The following is a 16,967-nucleotide window of genomic DNA, read 5'->3' on the forward strand; positions in this document are numbered from 1 at the left end:
CAACTTTGTCAGAACTTCCTAAAGGGGCAAACCTATTTCAAATTTCGACCTGATAATGTTGCTTTCCTTCCTCGTCCTTTAATTTCGGAATATTAAATCTCCTAATATTAACTTGTTGCTCTACTCGCTTGGCTACTAATAGTCTTTCTCTTAATTCTCAAATTACCAAATAATGGTCAGAATTACAGTCAGCTCTCCAGAAGGTTCGAATTCTACTATACCATATGTCTTTGTTTATCTATCAAGATGTGATCTATAGTATTTGGTTGTGTGTCAATCCATCTGAGGAGGTCAAGTATATTTATGTATATCCTTATAGGGAAATGTTGCACTTTTGTCAATTAAATTTTTTGATGTGGCGAAGTTTACTAACCTAAAGCCATTATCATTACTAGTCACGTGTAGGCTCTTTTTGTTAATAGTCAGTTTAAAAATATCCTCCCGTCCTACTTTAGCATCGAAATCCCCCAATAAAATTTTCATGTGATATCTATATAACTGATCAAAATGTGTTCCAATTCCTCATAGAAGCTATCCTTTATATGGTCGTCTTTCTCTTCCTTAGAGGCGTGAGCATTTATAACTACAATATCGCACCATCTACCCTTTAATACTAAATATGATAACCTGTCACTGATAAACTCGACTTTTTTTTTACTGCTGATTTTATTCTCTTATGAACAAATAATTCTGTTCCTAACTGCTGATTATTGTTTCATTTTCCATAATACAACAAATAATCCCCTACTTGTGAAATGCCATTTCCATCTAACCTACCCTCCTGTACTCCCACAAAGTCTATTCTATATCTAGCTATTTCGTTTGCTACCAATGTTACCGCTCCTATTCTATATAGACTTGTAACATTCCAAGTACCAAATTTCATAATCTTATTTCTTTGCTGTGGTCGTGACTGAGAATCAATCCCATTCCGAGGCTTATTTTGGGGTTTTGTAACAAACTGTTCTTTATGGTGATGGGTTGTTAGTCCTTCGTCCAACCCCCAAGCTGAAAGACCACCTTTCATTGGCTTTCCACGACTGCTTATTCAATTTATTCGCAGTTACCTTCCATATCTGGAGGCTGTCTCCTCTATCCCCAACCTGAGGACGCACCATGACGTGGTGATAGAGACCCCCTATACATGAATACTTGATATCTATTAAAATAAATATCTTAATACATGAATAATGTTATTAAATAAATTAGCATATAAAGAGTACACGGGAAAAACAATGAATGGCACAATTCTGTTAAGGATGATGCCATTATCTAATTTAAAAGATTGCCACGAAGATTGTCAAGAATACCGGAAAGTTTGACGTTTATGAAGAACTACATTGTATTTCCTCCACTGGATTCACCAAACGCGGCGACATTTTAGCAATTGATAACAATCAAAATATTGGCTTCATAATCGATCCGACTTTCAGATTTGACAGAACTGAATTACAAGATGAAGAAGTAGATTTGGAAAAGAAAAGACATTATGAACCCTGGTTTACTTATCTGGAAGAGAAATACCACATAGGCCTACCCGTTTGTCGCTGGGAAGTAACTGGCTTGCTCTTTGGTGCAAGGGGCACTATCTCCAGATTTTGCATCAATTTCATTCATCACTTCCATATTAATCTTTTGGAACTTCAAGATATAGCTATTAATGTTTTAAGACATTCCTTGTTAACTGTTAATAACAATTTGCACAGTACGATGTATGAAAAATAAATTATTCCTGTCAAGAATAGCTGCCAAAAAAATTAAAATATTTTTGATCTATAATTAATTTATGTGCTGTTACCACTCGGTACCCCTTTTTCAAGGACAGCTATCCTCTTTGAATTTTTCTCTCTTTAGTGTTGTTTTCAGTAAAACTTTAAAAAGGAGGATTATCACCATGGATACAGTCATCCTTTCCTTCATTTTTAATACCAACAGCAATAAATTTTGCAGTATTATACTGAATTAGATTATCTGACTCTTAACAGAAACGTGACATTCATTGTTTTTCCCCTGTATCCCTTCATATCTTATAACTCAGTCCACGTCACTATTTTCACCTTAGCCATTATCGGAAATAGCGTTAATGGCAGTCCTGGAAGAAAGTAGGAATATCTCGAATGACGGCTCTTTAAGAAGGTGAACCATATTAGATGGAAGAGATTTTTCAGATTTTCTTGACAGTTTTCGAAGTGATGTGATGATTGAATCAGAAGTCAACAACAGTCTTAAAATTGTCTTCGTCTTTAACAACCCTTGAGCATTTTCTAAAATGGCGTTTACAGAAGAATTTAACATCCTTATTTCTGGCCTCTTGAGCTTCTTCTAACATTTTGTCAATGGGAGAAGTGCAGTAGAAATGACAGAGGCCCCATGCATTAGAATCTTGTGTACAGATGAGAGCATAAGGATAGTTTTCTATACAAAGTTTTGTAGTAGTTAAGACATACTCTTTAAAGGTTCATTCCTTAATGTTGTATCCACAATAAATTGTGATCAACATGACATCAAAGCGTCTTATCAGATCTTCATGAACACCAGTGACAGCAGAAGCAAGTGAAGTGGATTCTGTTGTATCTGTAGTAGCGGGGTGACGAGGAATGGGGATTTTACCCTTCGGAGATGATTCATCTACTTGGCAAAATAACTGAACTGGTACCCTACACATGTTATAAAGACATGACTTTCGCTGTAAACTTTTGCTTATATGGCGATTGCTCACTACTGTCATCGAATCCCCAATTTCACACTAATATAAAACCATCTGATTCATTGTATCTAATGATACTATTACAGTATCCTGTAGTTTAACTAGATGTGTTGCTGTATGGTCAAACAGTTCCTGCAGCTTCACTTCTACAGATGTTTTATCGAAAGTCATTCACTTTTTGGTAGGTAACAATGTTCTTAGCTGTTAGTACTTGATGATAAGAGGGATACAAATCAGCATTTCTATCTTTAGTTTCTTTTCAGATTAACTTATTTTGTTTTCACTTAACTTGCCTCGACAATAACTGTTAATTAATTATTGACACAGCTTCTTCATCTGAATAAGGCCACATTACTTTGTATGAGTCAGTCCACGCTCATTGGATTTTTCAGGTCTCGTAGGGGTGGCTAAGACAACTTTATTTTAGAAGCTACCTCCATACCTTCTTCTAACTGTAAGTCATGTGTAGCGAAAACTAATTCGGTCACACTTTTTTTCTAACGAATTGATTGTGTTTTTCGTAATTTACTTCTACCACTTTTTTCATCAGTCAATTTACGACGTCTTCATTTAAGCTCTTCTGAACCTGAAGATTTATCATGATTCTATCACTGACAAATATTCAAACCAATTGGCATTCATACAGTCCTCTCTGTAGATTGAAAACTCAATAAAGTTTCATATCCATTGTTCAAGAATTAAAACAGAAAATCAATATCCCGAATTTAAAAGAAAACTTACAAATTAAACCAAACTCTTTAACTCTATTAAATATAGAATATAATCAAAATTTAACAGAAGAAATACTGAAATCAGAAGTAAACACAGAATTAATGAAACAACTGTCTTTAGAGACAATTAATATTAGGTACCCTCCACAAAACTGGCTTCATTTATGCACCGACGGATCCTTGATCTCCAGAGAACAAGGTGCCAGTGCAGGTGTTACGTGCTGTCTCTTCTAACTTTATAGATCTCTTGGATATGGAACAACAAGTTTTTATGGAGAAATCGTTGCAATAAGTGAAAGTCTCAGGAATCTTCTATGCCACATCAATAAATTTAAGAATGCAGTTATATTGTCAGACTCCAAAGCAGCTATTCTATTAATAGTCTCTAAACACACATCTTCATCTCAAACAGCAGAAATAACTAAAATGCTCTCTCAATTAATATCACTCAATAAAAGAATTGTATTCCAATGGATACCATCTCATTGTGGAATCCTGGAAAACGAGAATGCGAACGCATTAGCAAAAAAGGGCAGCACTGCTACTTACAGACCTGTTACTAAATCTACATATTACTCTGTGAAAAGATTTATTAAATCTACATACTTAGACTTCAACAAAGAAAATTTTATAACACAATCACAAGGGAAAAAATGGAACTCTCTGCATCATAATCCACAGTTAATTCCCGATTTACCACGAAAATCGTCTGTAGCTGCATTTAGATTGGCAACAGGCCATGACTGTTTGGCCAAACACCTGCATAGAATTGGAATATATCATTCCTCTAACTGCCCATTGTGCAACTCAAACCAAGAAATGGATTCGGAACACCTCAAAATCTGTGCTTCAGTAGCTGACCATGATGATATCTTTCAAAAATATTGGAGTGCAAGAGGTCAAATGACTTTATTATCAAACGCCTGGCATTCGAAAACAACAACAACGATGACAACAAATACTCAAACTCATTCAACCAACTTGCATAATTTATTGAAAATGTTTTTATGTTTTCTGTAGCACTTTTCAAGTTTATCAAATAATAACGTACAAAAATAATTTTGTGTCCTTATTTTCTTTTCCTTTCCAAATAAAGAGTGATTCTTAAACACTTTAATACACAACTAATTAAACTTGTGTTTGTTGTTCACTTCTACCTTCAGATGACTTTTGATAAAGAATTTCGTACATTTCTCTCTGAGGTTTTCGACAAGACAAACATAACCTAATTCGCATAACGAAATACGAATATAACCACTTCTTCATGTTATGTTTATTGATATGACGTCACTAGTAGCTATTCATTGGTAAAGCACAACACGCTTTAATTCTTTCGTAGAACAGAAAGATTCAACCCCTTGCTTTAAAACAACTTTCATCACTAATTTGTAATATACAACATCATATCTTTGTGGAATAGGCTCCTGAAGGGAGCAGATGCACACTTAAAATTAATGCTGTACCAAGTGTATTCGACTTTCCAGAATACCTTAAATCTTCCCACAGAAAACGGAAAGCATCAATTTGCAGAGTCAGTTCTCCACAGCCTGGCCCCAGTACAAGTAGGCCTACCACCTACGCATCTACAACTGTTAAATTACCAAAATTCCCATTAGCACCACACAAAATACCCATGAAGAACAAAATTCAGATACTTTAGCAATCGTTACACTGTAACAACTAAAAAATAAAAGATTGTCAGAACGTAATAAAAAATTAAAAGATGTTAATTTTATGAGGGCCACGCCACGGTATTGATGAACATTACCACTCTCATAGAAATTTAATTTAATTAGATAGTAAAACCTTTGAAATTTGCTGTATTAATATTGTTTCATTTGGATCCACAGAAAAAAGAAAAAAAGTGAAAAACATGGATTTTGAGTGTTATAAAAGGAAAACAGTTTTAATTTTTTTTTATCGAAATGTATATTACTGAAATATTTGTTTATTGTGGGTAAAATATTTTACAAGCCAATAAGGGCGCAAATAGAAATAGTAGCTAAGGCGCCCTTTTTAAACCCCACTAAACTAACTTTAACAAACCAATATATTTCTGCAGTAAAAGAAAATTACATGGTTCATTCCACATTAGCGAAAGAGATCTCCTAAAAATTTTAATTCCTTTCTGTAACATTGTACAAGATATTTTTTTAGGTTCTTTAAAAAATATACATGCTACTGGTTTGAGTAAATGAATCGTTCTTTCAGATGATGATGAAATTGATATATTAGAAATATTAGTTTACATGTTTTTTCTTTACAAAATTTATGTCACAGGAGGAAATTTTTTGTTGTTGAATGACTTTATTTGCAAGAACTGAGTAACTTACAGTAAAATAAAAAATATATAATTATTCTTTCCCCCTCCTTTTTAGTTCAGCATACATATTTCTTCCACACTGTTTCTATGTCAGATATGGCTACTTTACTTGAGACTATAGGAAATCATTTGCAGGTGTTAAGAAGTATTCAGGTCAATATGAATTTAATTCGCAATATCATTATTCATGTAACAATTGTAATCAGAGTCTCGCATTTTAGTACAGCGATCAAGGCATGTTGCATGCACTAACATTAATAAAATTTCGGATAACTCTGTAATTGTGCACTTCCGGGCCAATGTTGTAATAGAGTTTTATTCTTCTCTCTCTACTTAATATATGACGAATCCATTCCTGAAGTTTAGCACACGTGTACATTCTTCGTTCAATTTAAATGCTGTGATTGGTCTGGTTCTTTTTTCTTTTACTTTCATATGTACAATATTTCATATTTCAATACACTGAAACAAGCAAATGGATGAATCCCTCAAATGTTAATTTTAAGTCCAACACTACTCCTGCGTAAATTAACTTTAGAGGAAAGTTGAAAAAAATCGAACTCCTTTCATTGGCGACTGCAATTTAAATATTTCATACCATGGAGTAGTGATAAAAATGAATAAAATTACTCCTTAAATGTCAGCCTCCTGGACTGTTTGTTGCACTTTTTGTAAAAAAATTTCAGAGTCTTACCACCAAATTTTTTTCTCAATTATATGGTCCACCATTTGGATATTTATATTTAAAAGCGTAATGTAGGAAATCTATATAGTACACTATATTGCGATACAAGTGTGGTAAGTGAGATTTACGGGAACGAGGAAAAGTTCGAAAAGACGACACGAAGTCGAGTGTTTTTAATTTCCGAATTTCGATAATACACTTAACACATGGCAACTGAGTGAATGTTTCGAAACAGTGTGTCGACACACTGAGATGTTCCGTGATTCGAAAACTTGGACTTGAATGTTTCGAAACGTAACTGTTTCAGTTTCACCATGGTTTGATGCTGTGTATCAACTGTTATCTGCTGTATCGAGCGTCGGGTGTAAGAGAAGAGAGCCAATGAAACAGTTAAGGTTTCGAAACACTAGTTGAAAGCGAAAGTGTCCCATGCATCCTGTCTCAAATAAACTGCTTCGCAAACGGAAGTTTGTCGACATACTTTTAAATCAAGCTGAGTAGCTATATTCTTGTATTGAAATAATTTCAATAATCTGAATACTTCTCATATAAACAGTATTCCATATCTTAATAGTAACAATTATTCTGAGTTTCACGAATAGGAGAACTTGGTGCACTGGAGTCACTCGATATAATCACATCAATTATTATTATTATTATTATTATTATTATTATTATTATTATTATTATTAAATCCACTTGAATGCATTTGAAATCATTGAGAAACTGGCTTACCTTGTAAACTGTAGCTTTTCCCAGCATATTATGTATGCAGCTCGCACCTCGTTAATAAAACTGTCTATCTCCAAGAATTAATTAAACTCTTTCACATTACACTAAACACACACACATAATGATTCCGTAACTGATTATATGTTGGATCGCTATGAATTATTGCAGTTTTTAACGTAAAAATGGGCTCACTATTCTTCATTGATCACAGATATGTGAACACAAAAACACACGAGAACACATTTCTATAAAGGGTGTTTAAAAAATACGGGGCATAATTTCAGGTATGTATTTCCCACATGTAGACAATCAAAATAGTTCATTACAACATGTGTCCGAAAATGCTTCATTTCCGAGTTATGGCCTTCACAACATTGAAATTCACCGGAACGTTTTTCTTTCCACAGGTCGTTGTCATTACAGAAGATGTTCAAAATGTCCACCTCCTGCTTGAATACAGACCTCACATCGATGTCTCATTGACCTGCGAACACGATCCCAAACTCCAGGAGTATTGCGTATGTCCTCAGAACATGCCACAATTCGATTCCGAATGGATTCCAAATCAGGCACCGGAGACGAATAAACCAATGATTTTAAATGGCCCCACAAGTAGAAATCGAGAGGGTTCAGATCAGGTGAGCGTGGAGGCCAAGCAATTGGGCCACCTCTACCTATCCATCAATCAGGAAACCTTCGATCCAAGTACCGGCGAGCCATATGACTGAAGTGTGCAGGAGCGCCATCATGCAAGAAGTGAATGTGTTGACGATTGATCAGTGGAGTGTCTTCTAAAACATGAGGTATGGTGTTTTCCAGGAAGTTTGTGTACGCCTGTCCCGTAAGTCTGTTTACAAGTACATGGGGTCCAACTAATCGATCACCAATGATACCAGCCTACATGTTGAGGGAGAACCGCACCTGGTGATGAGATGGAACAGGTGCACGTGGGTTTTCATACGCCCATACATGCTGATTGTGGAAATTTGTTATGCCATCTCGTGTGAACTGTGCTTCATCTGTAAATAATACCAAGGCAGGAAAGTTCGGATTTACACCACACTGCTGCAAGAACCACTGACAGAACCTAACTCGTGCAGGGTAATCTGCTGGTGACAGGGCCTGTACACATTGCAAATGATAAGGATACAATTGATACTCTTTCAACAGTCTCCAGACAGTCGTATGAGGAACATTGACTTGCAATGCTACCCTTTGTGTGCTGTATAGAAGGAGTCATGTTCACAGCTTCCAGAATCTCCTCCTGTACTTCTGGAGTTGTAGATCTTGGTCGTCCCCTTCCCAAACCAGGAGAGTTAAATTTTCCATACTCGCACAGACGGTAATGGAGACGTATCAAATGTCTTCCGATCTGGACATTGTCGCTGTGGGTACTCTCCTGGTACAAACAACGAGCCAGCGCAGCATTGCCGTCCGCCTTACCGTACATGAAGTGTATCTCTGCCAGCTCTTGATCTGAATACATGTCGCACAGTCTAACGCCTACATAACACTGAATGTAACTTTCGCCTCGGAATGAACTGTCAGAGTGCCCTCTTAATGTCTCCTTTGATGGCAACGACCTGCGGAAAGAAAAACGTTCTGGTGAATTTCAATGTTGTGAAGGCCATAACTCGGAAATAAAGCATTTCCGAACACATGTAGTAATGAAATATTTTGATTGTCTACATTGGGAAATACTTACCTGAAATTATGCCCCGTATTTTTTAAACACTCTGTATAGTGAAGTAATGACTCTGAAAATTAAATTGCTTTAATAGCCTATTATTGGTGCACTATGGATATAATTTAAAATTAAATGCATTGTTCATTTAAGTTCCATTAACAAGCTTATTATTGCATGTTAAAATTCAGAAAAATTATTTTCGACACTTTTTTCCTTGAAAGTCGAGTACGTCTTTCTGTTATTATTTGAAGAAAATCGTTCGCAAGGTACTGAAGTGGCCATAATACAGAGGCGTCGTTTCATGACTTCAGAAAGTGTGGGAAAAATCTCTTTATATTCCTTCCACCATTGTAATGGGTTTTCCACCCTGCGTAGAAGTGGCATGTTCAAGAATTTATCAACCTCGACAATACTTGCTGCTCGAGGGTTGTCCACTTCGGGTTGAACTGTACTTCCTTCTATAGATTCGTCAAAATCTCGCCAAGAGGAACTCGAAGGTGTTGTAGATTCACCAATTACTGTCTCTTGAACAGACTGTACACTCGTAGTTTGCGCCTCATTTCTTTGCTGACCTCTTCTTGTTTCGGAACACTTGTTAGTTATGACTTCCTTTGTTTGTTTGAAGCACTGATCATCTTTAGAAAAGCCAAAATATTTGAATCTAGGATCCAATAATGTTGCTTCCATACTAATGGCTAGTTTCCATACTTTCGTACCAATTGACATGGCACTTCACCTATCAGCTTTGTTACTAGCTCCAAAACAATTTTGTTACTTTAGCCAGTCTCTTTCAGACGAAGGCAGTGACTTGACAATCCTTTGCTGAGTAACACGATTTTCGATAAAGTCACGTTTTTTTCGCTACTAACTTCATTCGTATCCTCTTCAAAACATGCAAGGGTTTCTGTACATTTTTCGATTATATACCAATCTCCCTGAGTCAGGATTTAATATTGCTAAGGCACCTTGAAGGGCTCCTTCATTTCTAAAATTCTCTTAAACATGTAATATGTGGAATTCCAACGAGTAGGACAGTCTTGTTTTGGTGTTAGGATAGAATACTCCATCTGCCTCTGTATGTTATGCAGCTTTTCGAGGGCTTGTGGGCTGCGTTTGAAATATTCAACTGTTCCCTTTACTTTTTCCCGAGTTTCTCCCATTAATTCTAGGCTACTTCGAACAACTAAATTCAAACTATGCAAGGCACGTGCCACCAGTTGCAAAGTTGTACAGTCCTGATCATATTAGCAGCATTGTCTGTGGTGCAAGCTACAATTTTGTGTTGTATTTCCCATTCCTCCACAGTTATTTTTAGTTATTTGGCAATATTTTCTGCTGTATGTTTACCAGTAAATTTAAAACATGACAGTAAGTATGACTTTAGACAGCAGTTATTATCAATGAAATGGGCAGTTACAGCGAAGTAATTTTCATTTTTCAATGATGTCCATCCATCAGTTGTTAAACAAATGTATGAGGCATTTTTTTTTTAATGTCACTTCTGACTTCTTCCAATACACAGTCGTACAACTTTGTTAACATACTATGTGAGAGGGTTCTTCTACTAGGTAGATCATAATTTCGATCCAAGAGATAAATCAGTTCTTTAAATTTAGGACACTCTACCTTGTTGAAAGTATAGTAGCCTTTAATTTATAAATTTCAAAAGTTGATCATCTATTTTGGCTCGTGTGGTGATCGACATCGGTCTTACCGTGAATCCACTGATTTTGGATTGCCTCGTGCTTCTGTTATTGACGGCTGTTGAAGTTGAAGGTTAAGGAAAAACTTCATCACAACCCATGGGAATGGTCAAAGTGTCTTGCTTCTCTGTCAGTGTATCAATGGTTAGGAGACCATTGTCCTCCTCCTCGATACATTCAACAGTTGTCGTAGAGCGGCTTTCTTTTAAATTAACATTTGGATATTTAAGCCGCAAATGTCGAGTCATATTAGAAGTAGATGATCCCCTTGTTGAAATCACAGCCGGACAAATGTTGCACTTCACTTTATTTGGAATTGTCCGAATGAAATAATCCCACACAGCACTTCGTAACGCCATTGCACTAATCACAATAACACAACGACGCCACGACGCACTAGAATATGAAATCTAAACTGAACCTCTAAACTCACACTCTCACTAGCTACTGAATTCTGGAGTCGTGCACATGCAGCAAATAGTATTGTTACTTATTAAGTTGTTAGGCTACGTAAAATTATTTTGAGTTGCAGTTTTATGCTATTGGTTAGTTTAGGCCATAGAATTAATCCTTCTTAAAAAAAGGAATTTTACTGGTCAAATTCTTGCAAAGGCATGGGAGTATAATTATTCTCATACTGTCGGTTCAGAAAATTCGAATCTTGAAAATTAAAGCAAAAGCATTTTCGACAAAGTGGTATTCGAGAATAATTCGGCAAGTTTTATGGCATCTGTGCGTGATTGTTTAAGGCAACAGGGACTCAGGAAATCCCCAGCGAAAATTTTAAGAAGACAGGTCGGCGACCTGTAACATAAGACGGCGTTCGGGATTTAATTGAATTCATGATTGTGTGGGACATTCCCCCCCTAACAAGACGCGGTTAATGCTATTGTTGACTACGGTGTGAATAGAGAAAATGTGTAGCGCGCTTACGAGTAATTTGTATTTCGTGGCCTAAAGAATATTATTTTAAGAGGTGTATTATTTTATAAATAAAGACATTTTTCCTTCCAGTTGACTTGATATACTACATTGGTAACACGACTATACAGATAATTGTGCAATAACACATTTTCAGATATGAACAACAATATTTTGAGACATGTATTTTAGAATTAATACACTTATTTTCAGTGGAATACGTACATTCGCATACTACATTAGCAACATTGCGAAAGTAGCCTATCACCGAATTGCTTTTCGATATGCGTACAATTCTTTGTTTTCCTCTGTATTGCATAATTAAACTAGCAATTTCTATGGTCTATTGTTGTTTATTTCTTTTATATTCAACATCGAATTTCATGGGGCTGTGGATATCATAGGAATATGTGGAATAAAAACATCATCTCCTTTCATTTCGCCAGTTAATATTTTCGCTTATATTAGGTTTTGAATGATTTTTTTTTCACCCCAACTCTTGTTACATTGCATAATTTTGGTGGGTCAATACTTCCAAATAATATTATTGATGACATTAAATCCAGACACGCATATAGAGTGTTAGTTGGGAGGCCGGAGGGAAAAAGACCTTTGCGAAGGCCGAGACGTAGATGGGAGGATAATATTGAAATGGATTGGATGGAGGTGGGATATGATGATAGAGACTGGATTAACCTTGCATAGGATAGGGACCAATGGCGGGTTTATGTGAGGGCGGCAATGAACCTGCGGGTTCCTTAAAAGCCATTTGTAAGTATTATTGTTGATCCAATATTAAGTATTAAGTTATGTGGTTATATTCCTTCTGGTTTCAAAGAATTCAAGAATTCAGTTGGATAAAAGGAAGTCTGCTCACTATCCACAACTGTATCGACAAACTCATACTATGGCCTTAGACTGTGCAATAGCTACTTATTGCATGAATTTTCTAAGTTTTTCGTTTCATAATATACCAACAATGTTATTTAATTTCATGTTATTTTTTCGACGGCCCCGTGAAAGTCGATGTCGAATATAACAGAAATAACCACATTTGACTGTAGAAGATGCAATTTTAATATTATGCATGCATGTTTCATAGTATTTATTTTCATTATTTTTAAAAATAATTTAACGTCCATTTATGTAATGTTAATGTTGCCTATGTTTTTCTCCTGGTTGTGAAGGTTTAATGTGCAAACTTTCATAAAAATAGGTCAAAGCGTGTGAATCTGTATACTTATCAGCAAATACATACCGTACATACATTAATTATAAACTTATTTATCGGTTAATAATCGTCACTTTTATTCTGTACTAGTAGATTAAACTGAGGGAGGCAACGAACCTCCGGGTTCCTTAAAAGCCAGTAAGTAAGTAGATTAAACTGATGTCTACATTTGGAATCTGATAGCTACTTGAAAATGACGTGACAATTATAGGTATATTTTTAAAGTAGACGTGATTACTAATAAAAGTTCCTACTCAAGCTCGAAACATCAAGTACTGTACCGCAAGTTTGTCATGTGTCGTATCTTGTGTACAGTGTTTCGAATCAGCGCATCTGACAGCAAACGAAGCAGCGATACAGTGCCAGCCGGCACATTGCCTCTCAGTAGATGTGTCGTGATTCGACACACTGTTTCGAAACATTTCACTGTGTCGTTCCCAATGTTTCTAAACAGCTGGATGTGTCGCTTTTCCCATGTCTAATGTATTGCATAACATTTTTTGCACAATGGGTATTTATTTCAATTGGATTATATTTTATTTTAACTCATATATGTTTTTATGGGTATTTATATGAATTGGATTCTAGGATAAAAAGATGAATCACGTATATTGTTGTTATGGCAATATGTTTGTATTGTTGTCCGTGTCGCCATATTTTGAAAGGTATATAAGCAACTCGATGTTATTTATTTTCATGCTCGACCATGCCGAAATGTAGTAATTATACACCTGGTAGCAGACCTTTAATGGACCTCATTAAAGTACACCTACGCATTAAAGGTCAGGTCTTTCAGCCAATGACGACTCAGGTTACAACTGTTCAGCCAATGACAGGTCAGCTTTGTACTGTTATAAAACCGCAAGTATTGATTATTCTCGGATATGCAATCGAAAGAGAATTAGCGAAAAGTCATGGAGGCTGGAAATCCAACTGTCGCAGAAGGTTATGTTCTGTTACCATAATAATTAGCGTTAATTGTAAATAATATTCAAATAAATTCAATTTGTCATCTCGTTTTTCAATGTCTAATTTATTTTTAATGTTATCTCTGTAGGTTCTTATGGCCTAGCAAGGTCATTGTGAACATCTGTTCCTCGGAAAAAATCAATACTTTCGCGTCTGCGCACATCTCACAACATACGGGACATTGGCCAAGGTCCGATACAAAGAAAATTAATAATATCAAGTTAGAAATATGGTCGAGCATAAAAAGTCGTATGAAACTCGCCTATAATGGTAATTAAGAAGCTCGTATGAAAATTATGAAACTCGCTTGCGCTCGTTTCATAAATATCCATACTCACTTCTTAATTACCTTCATTATAGGCTCGTTGCATAATGTACTATTAAATTATTATGGGAAAAGTTATGGATGACGTGTGCAATGATGTAGAAATTGAAGAGGCTTGAATGGCTGGATGTGCCCAGTTATTACCGAACAAATTTAAACTGAAATATGAGTTGGTATATATGTAGGGTGATTCACGAAGATTGTGCAATACTCCAGGATGTGATTTCTGACATCATTCTGATGGAGAAAGTTCATATGTACATGTGTCCGATTTTGAATATTTTCGGATAAAATCACGTTTCTCTCTTCCGTAACACACATTCATGTGAACTCTCTCTCTCTCCCCTTCTCTCTCTCTCTCTCTGGACGTCTGGAGCTGTATGTGTTACAGTACACCTGATAGCAGCAACACAAAATCTCATGACGTCAGGGTCTCGGTGAGAGATAAATCAAAATCGGTAAAAAGTATCTATCTAGCAACTGAACAATGGAAGTTATGGAATGCGGCGCGCGCAGTTCACACTCGGGCATTACTGCAGAAGGTGGGATCTTTGAAAACAGGCTTTAACACAGATTTTTCAGCTGAGTAATAACGTGGATGTTCTTTAATGAATTTAGAATACACCCAGTACCATTGTTGTAAATAATTTAAATAATATCTACGTTTATGTTTAACATTCAGGAGGGCGTAACTCACTCAATTTTTAAAATGTGATGTATGTTTATATTAACTATTTTCATCAGAATGATGCCAAAAATCACATCCTAGAGAATTGCACAATCTTCGTGAATCACTCTGTATACTGCATTCTGTAAATATTTAAAACGAAAAGATGTGATTATTAAACCCGGACATATCCTTTTTTGACAGCTTTGGTTGTACACCTGGGGTTACTAAACGCTCCACATATTCTTATGGGCCTATTGTGTACAACGGCTTTTATTTCATATTATATTCTTTATGGTTATGTTACGCAAGGATTTTTGGATTATGAAAAATTTAATTTGAAGTTCAAAAGACAAATTAACTTCATAAAATTAGAAAATTACAGAATATCTGAACTTAATAACTATAATGAAAATGTCAGTGCTTGAAAATTGCTGATAACTGCTCAATTATAAAATTATGTAATTATTTTATATTTAAAATATAGAGATTGCTAGTAACACAATTATTTTTCACACACGAGTTTTAAAAATTTATAACAAACAGTTGGGATATATAATACTCTTGAAATATTAGATAGTGCTTACAAATTGAATACACTATTTTTAGAAGGACATGTTTATAATAATATTGCATAATTTGGAAATAATCTTAATATTATTTTGAGGTTTGCAGGATAAGAACACCCTCATTTTGCGCACTCAACGTAGATATCTTTCCTGTGTTCTGAGCATGCCAGTTCGTTGCGTATCACACAAGATAATTTTGTTTTCCTGTCTTTGGTGCAGGGACATAAAGCAAATCTAGCTTGTTTCAATTCATGCCCTGATACATACACCAGAGTTTATATCACCTCCTACAGCCATCACCAACACAATGACAAAAACTAGCCTACTATAAAAACTTATAAACATGCCTGTATACTTGGGGATATTAATCAGCCCACAAATCTCGTGAAACGTGTACTGCTTTGAAACTGAATGCCTACTGAGGAGTGGAAACTACTCTAAGTAGTGAATGAATACCTGTGATTTGAGAGCTTTGAAAGCCATTCAAAAATACGGCAACAAAATGTAAGTTTTTGTGGGGTGATGTGTCACTCTGGTATGCATTCTAGGGTTAGTGAGAAGTATTTACTAGAGTATACTAATGCTTTGTGATGAAGGCACTTACGGCACTACTGCTTATTGGTCAGAATTTCAGCATTGAGATTTCTTTTTTTTCCATAGCAACTAAATTACATGTGGGAATGCCAACCTATGATGCATATCAACAATATGCATAAGTACTAAGAAATAAAATATATTTTAACATTTTAAACGTTTGTCTGTATTTTTAAAGTTTCTCCAGAGTTTTAAATGACATACTCCTGTAGGTGCCCATGTAGGTACTTTCTTATGGCTTCTGGCTGTACGTGCACGTTAATACATTATGGCCCAATTGTATAAAACTCCCTGACTAAAGATCAACTTTGATCGAAGATCGAAAACTGAACCGAATTCAGACACTTCTTCTATTGTATAAAACTTTTCTGCGATCAAATTACCTTGGTTCAAATGCAATCTAAGTTCACGTGAAAAGGATTTGGCAACATCGCATAAACAGGTGAAATACGTGATGCGCGGACAGGTTTGTTCAGTGTTGCCAATCTAAGGACTTTAACTCTTTTTCAACAACAATTTCTTTTAACTTTTATATTGCTTAAATGGGGATTTAGTGACCTTTTTAGCACCCCATAGTGACAAAAGTTAATCTTTCTTTGTTGATAATGAGAAATCTAACGACTTTACAACTACTTTTTGGCGACTTTCCGTACACTCTGTTGGAGACACTGGTTTTTTTGTGCAATGTAAATAATGGCGGACAATAAGAAGAAGGTTGACTGTTCTCCGAGTTGTTATCATGTTATGGTGTTTGATACTGCTAAACATAATAAAGCTTTATAAAACGACAATTTTTGTTTAATAATACAGTTAATTGAAAATTTATGAATGTACCTATCATATCCATTAATATTAATGGTTGTTATAAACATAATATAATTATAGGTTATGTTATTTGATACTGCTGAACACGATAGAGCCTTATAAAATATAAGATTGTTTGTGTATTAAGGCAAGAAATTGAAAGAAATATATATAAATGTACCTATCATATCTATTAATATTAATAATAATGGATATTTTATTTGCACAATCTGTCACTCATATATTTCAAACAGAAAAGAAATAACTGAACTTGGATCATCTAACTTAATCGGAGAAATTTCTTCAGTCAAAGTTGACT

At 35.3% G+C, this 16,967-nt stretch overlaps 1 protein-coding gene across 2 annotated transcripts in view; it reads right to left on the bottom strand.

Moving 5' to 3' along the window:
- Positions 1-2,615: 2,615 nt before the first annotated feature.
- LOC138693300 (uncharacterized) overlaps positions 2,616-16,967 on the bottom strand; it is a 42,286-nt gene continuing 27,934 nt past the window's right edge. For both annotated transcript variants that reach the window (XM_069817167.1, XM_069817168.1), the window contains exon 5: positions 2,616-5,027. In XM_069817167.1, coding sequence (XP_069673268.1) covers positions 4,958-5,027 — 70 coding nt within the window. In that variant the 3' untranslated portion in view covers positions 2,616-4,957. The remainder of the gene's footprint in view (positions 5,028-16,967) is intronic.

Source organism: Periplaneta americana, chromosome 17, assembly GCF_040183065.1.
Source record: "Periplaneta americana isolate PAMFEO1 chromosome 17, P.americana_PAMFEO1_priV1, whole genome shotgun sequence".
NCBI lineage: Eukaryota > Metazoa > Arthropoda > Insecta > Blattodea > Blattidae > Periplaneta > Periplaneta americana.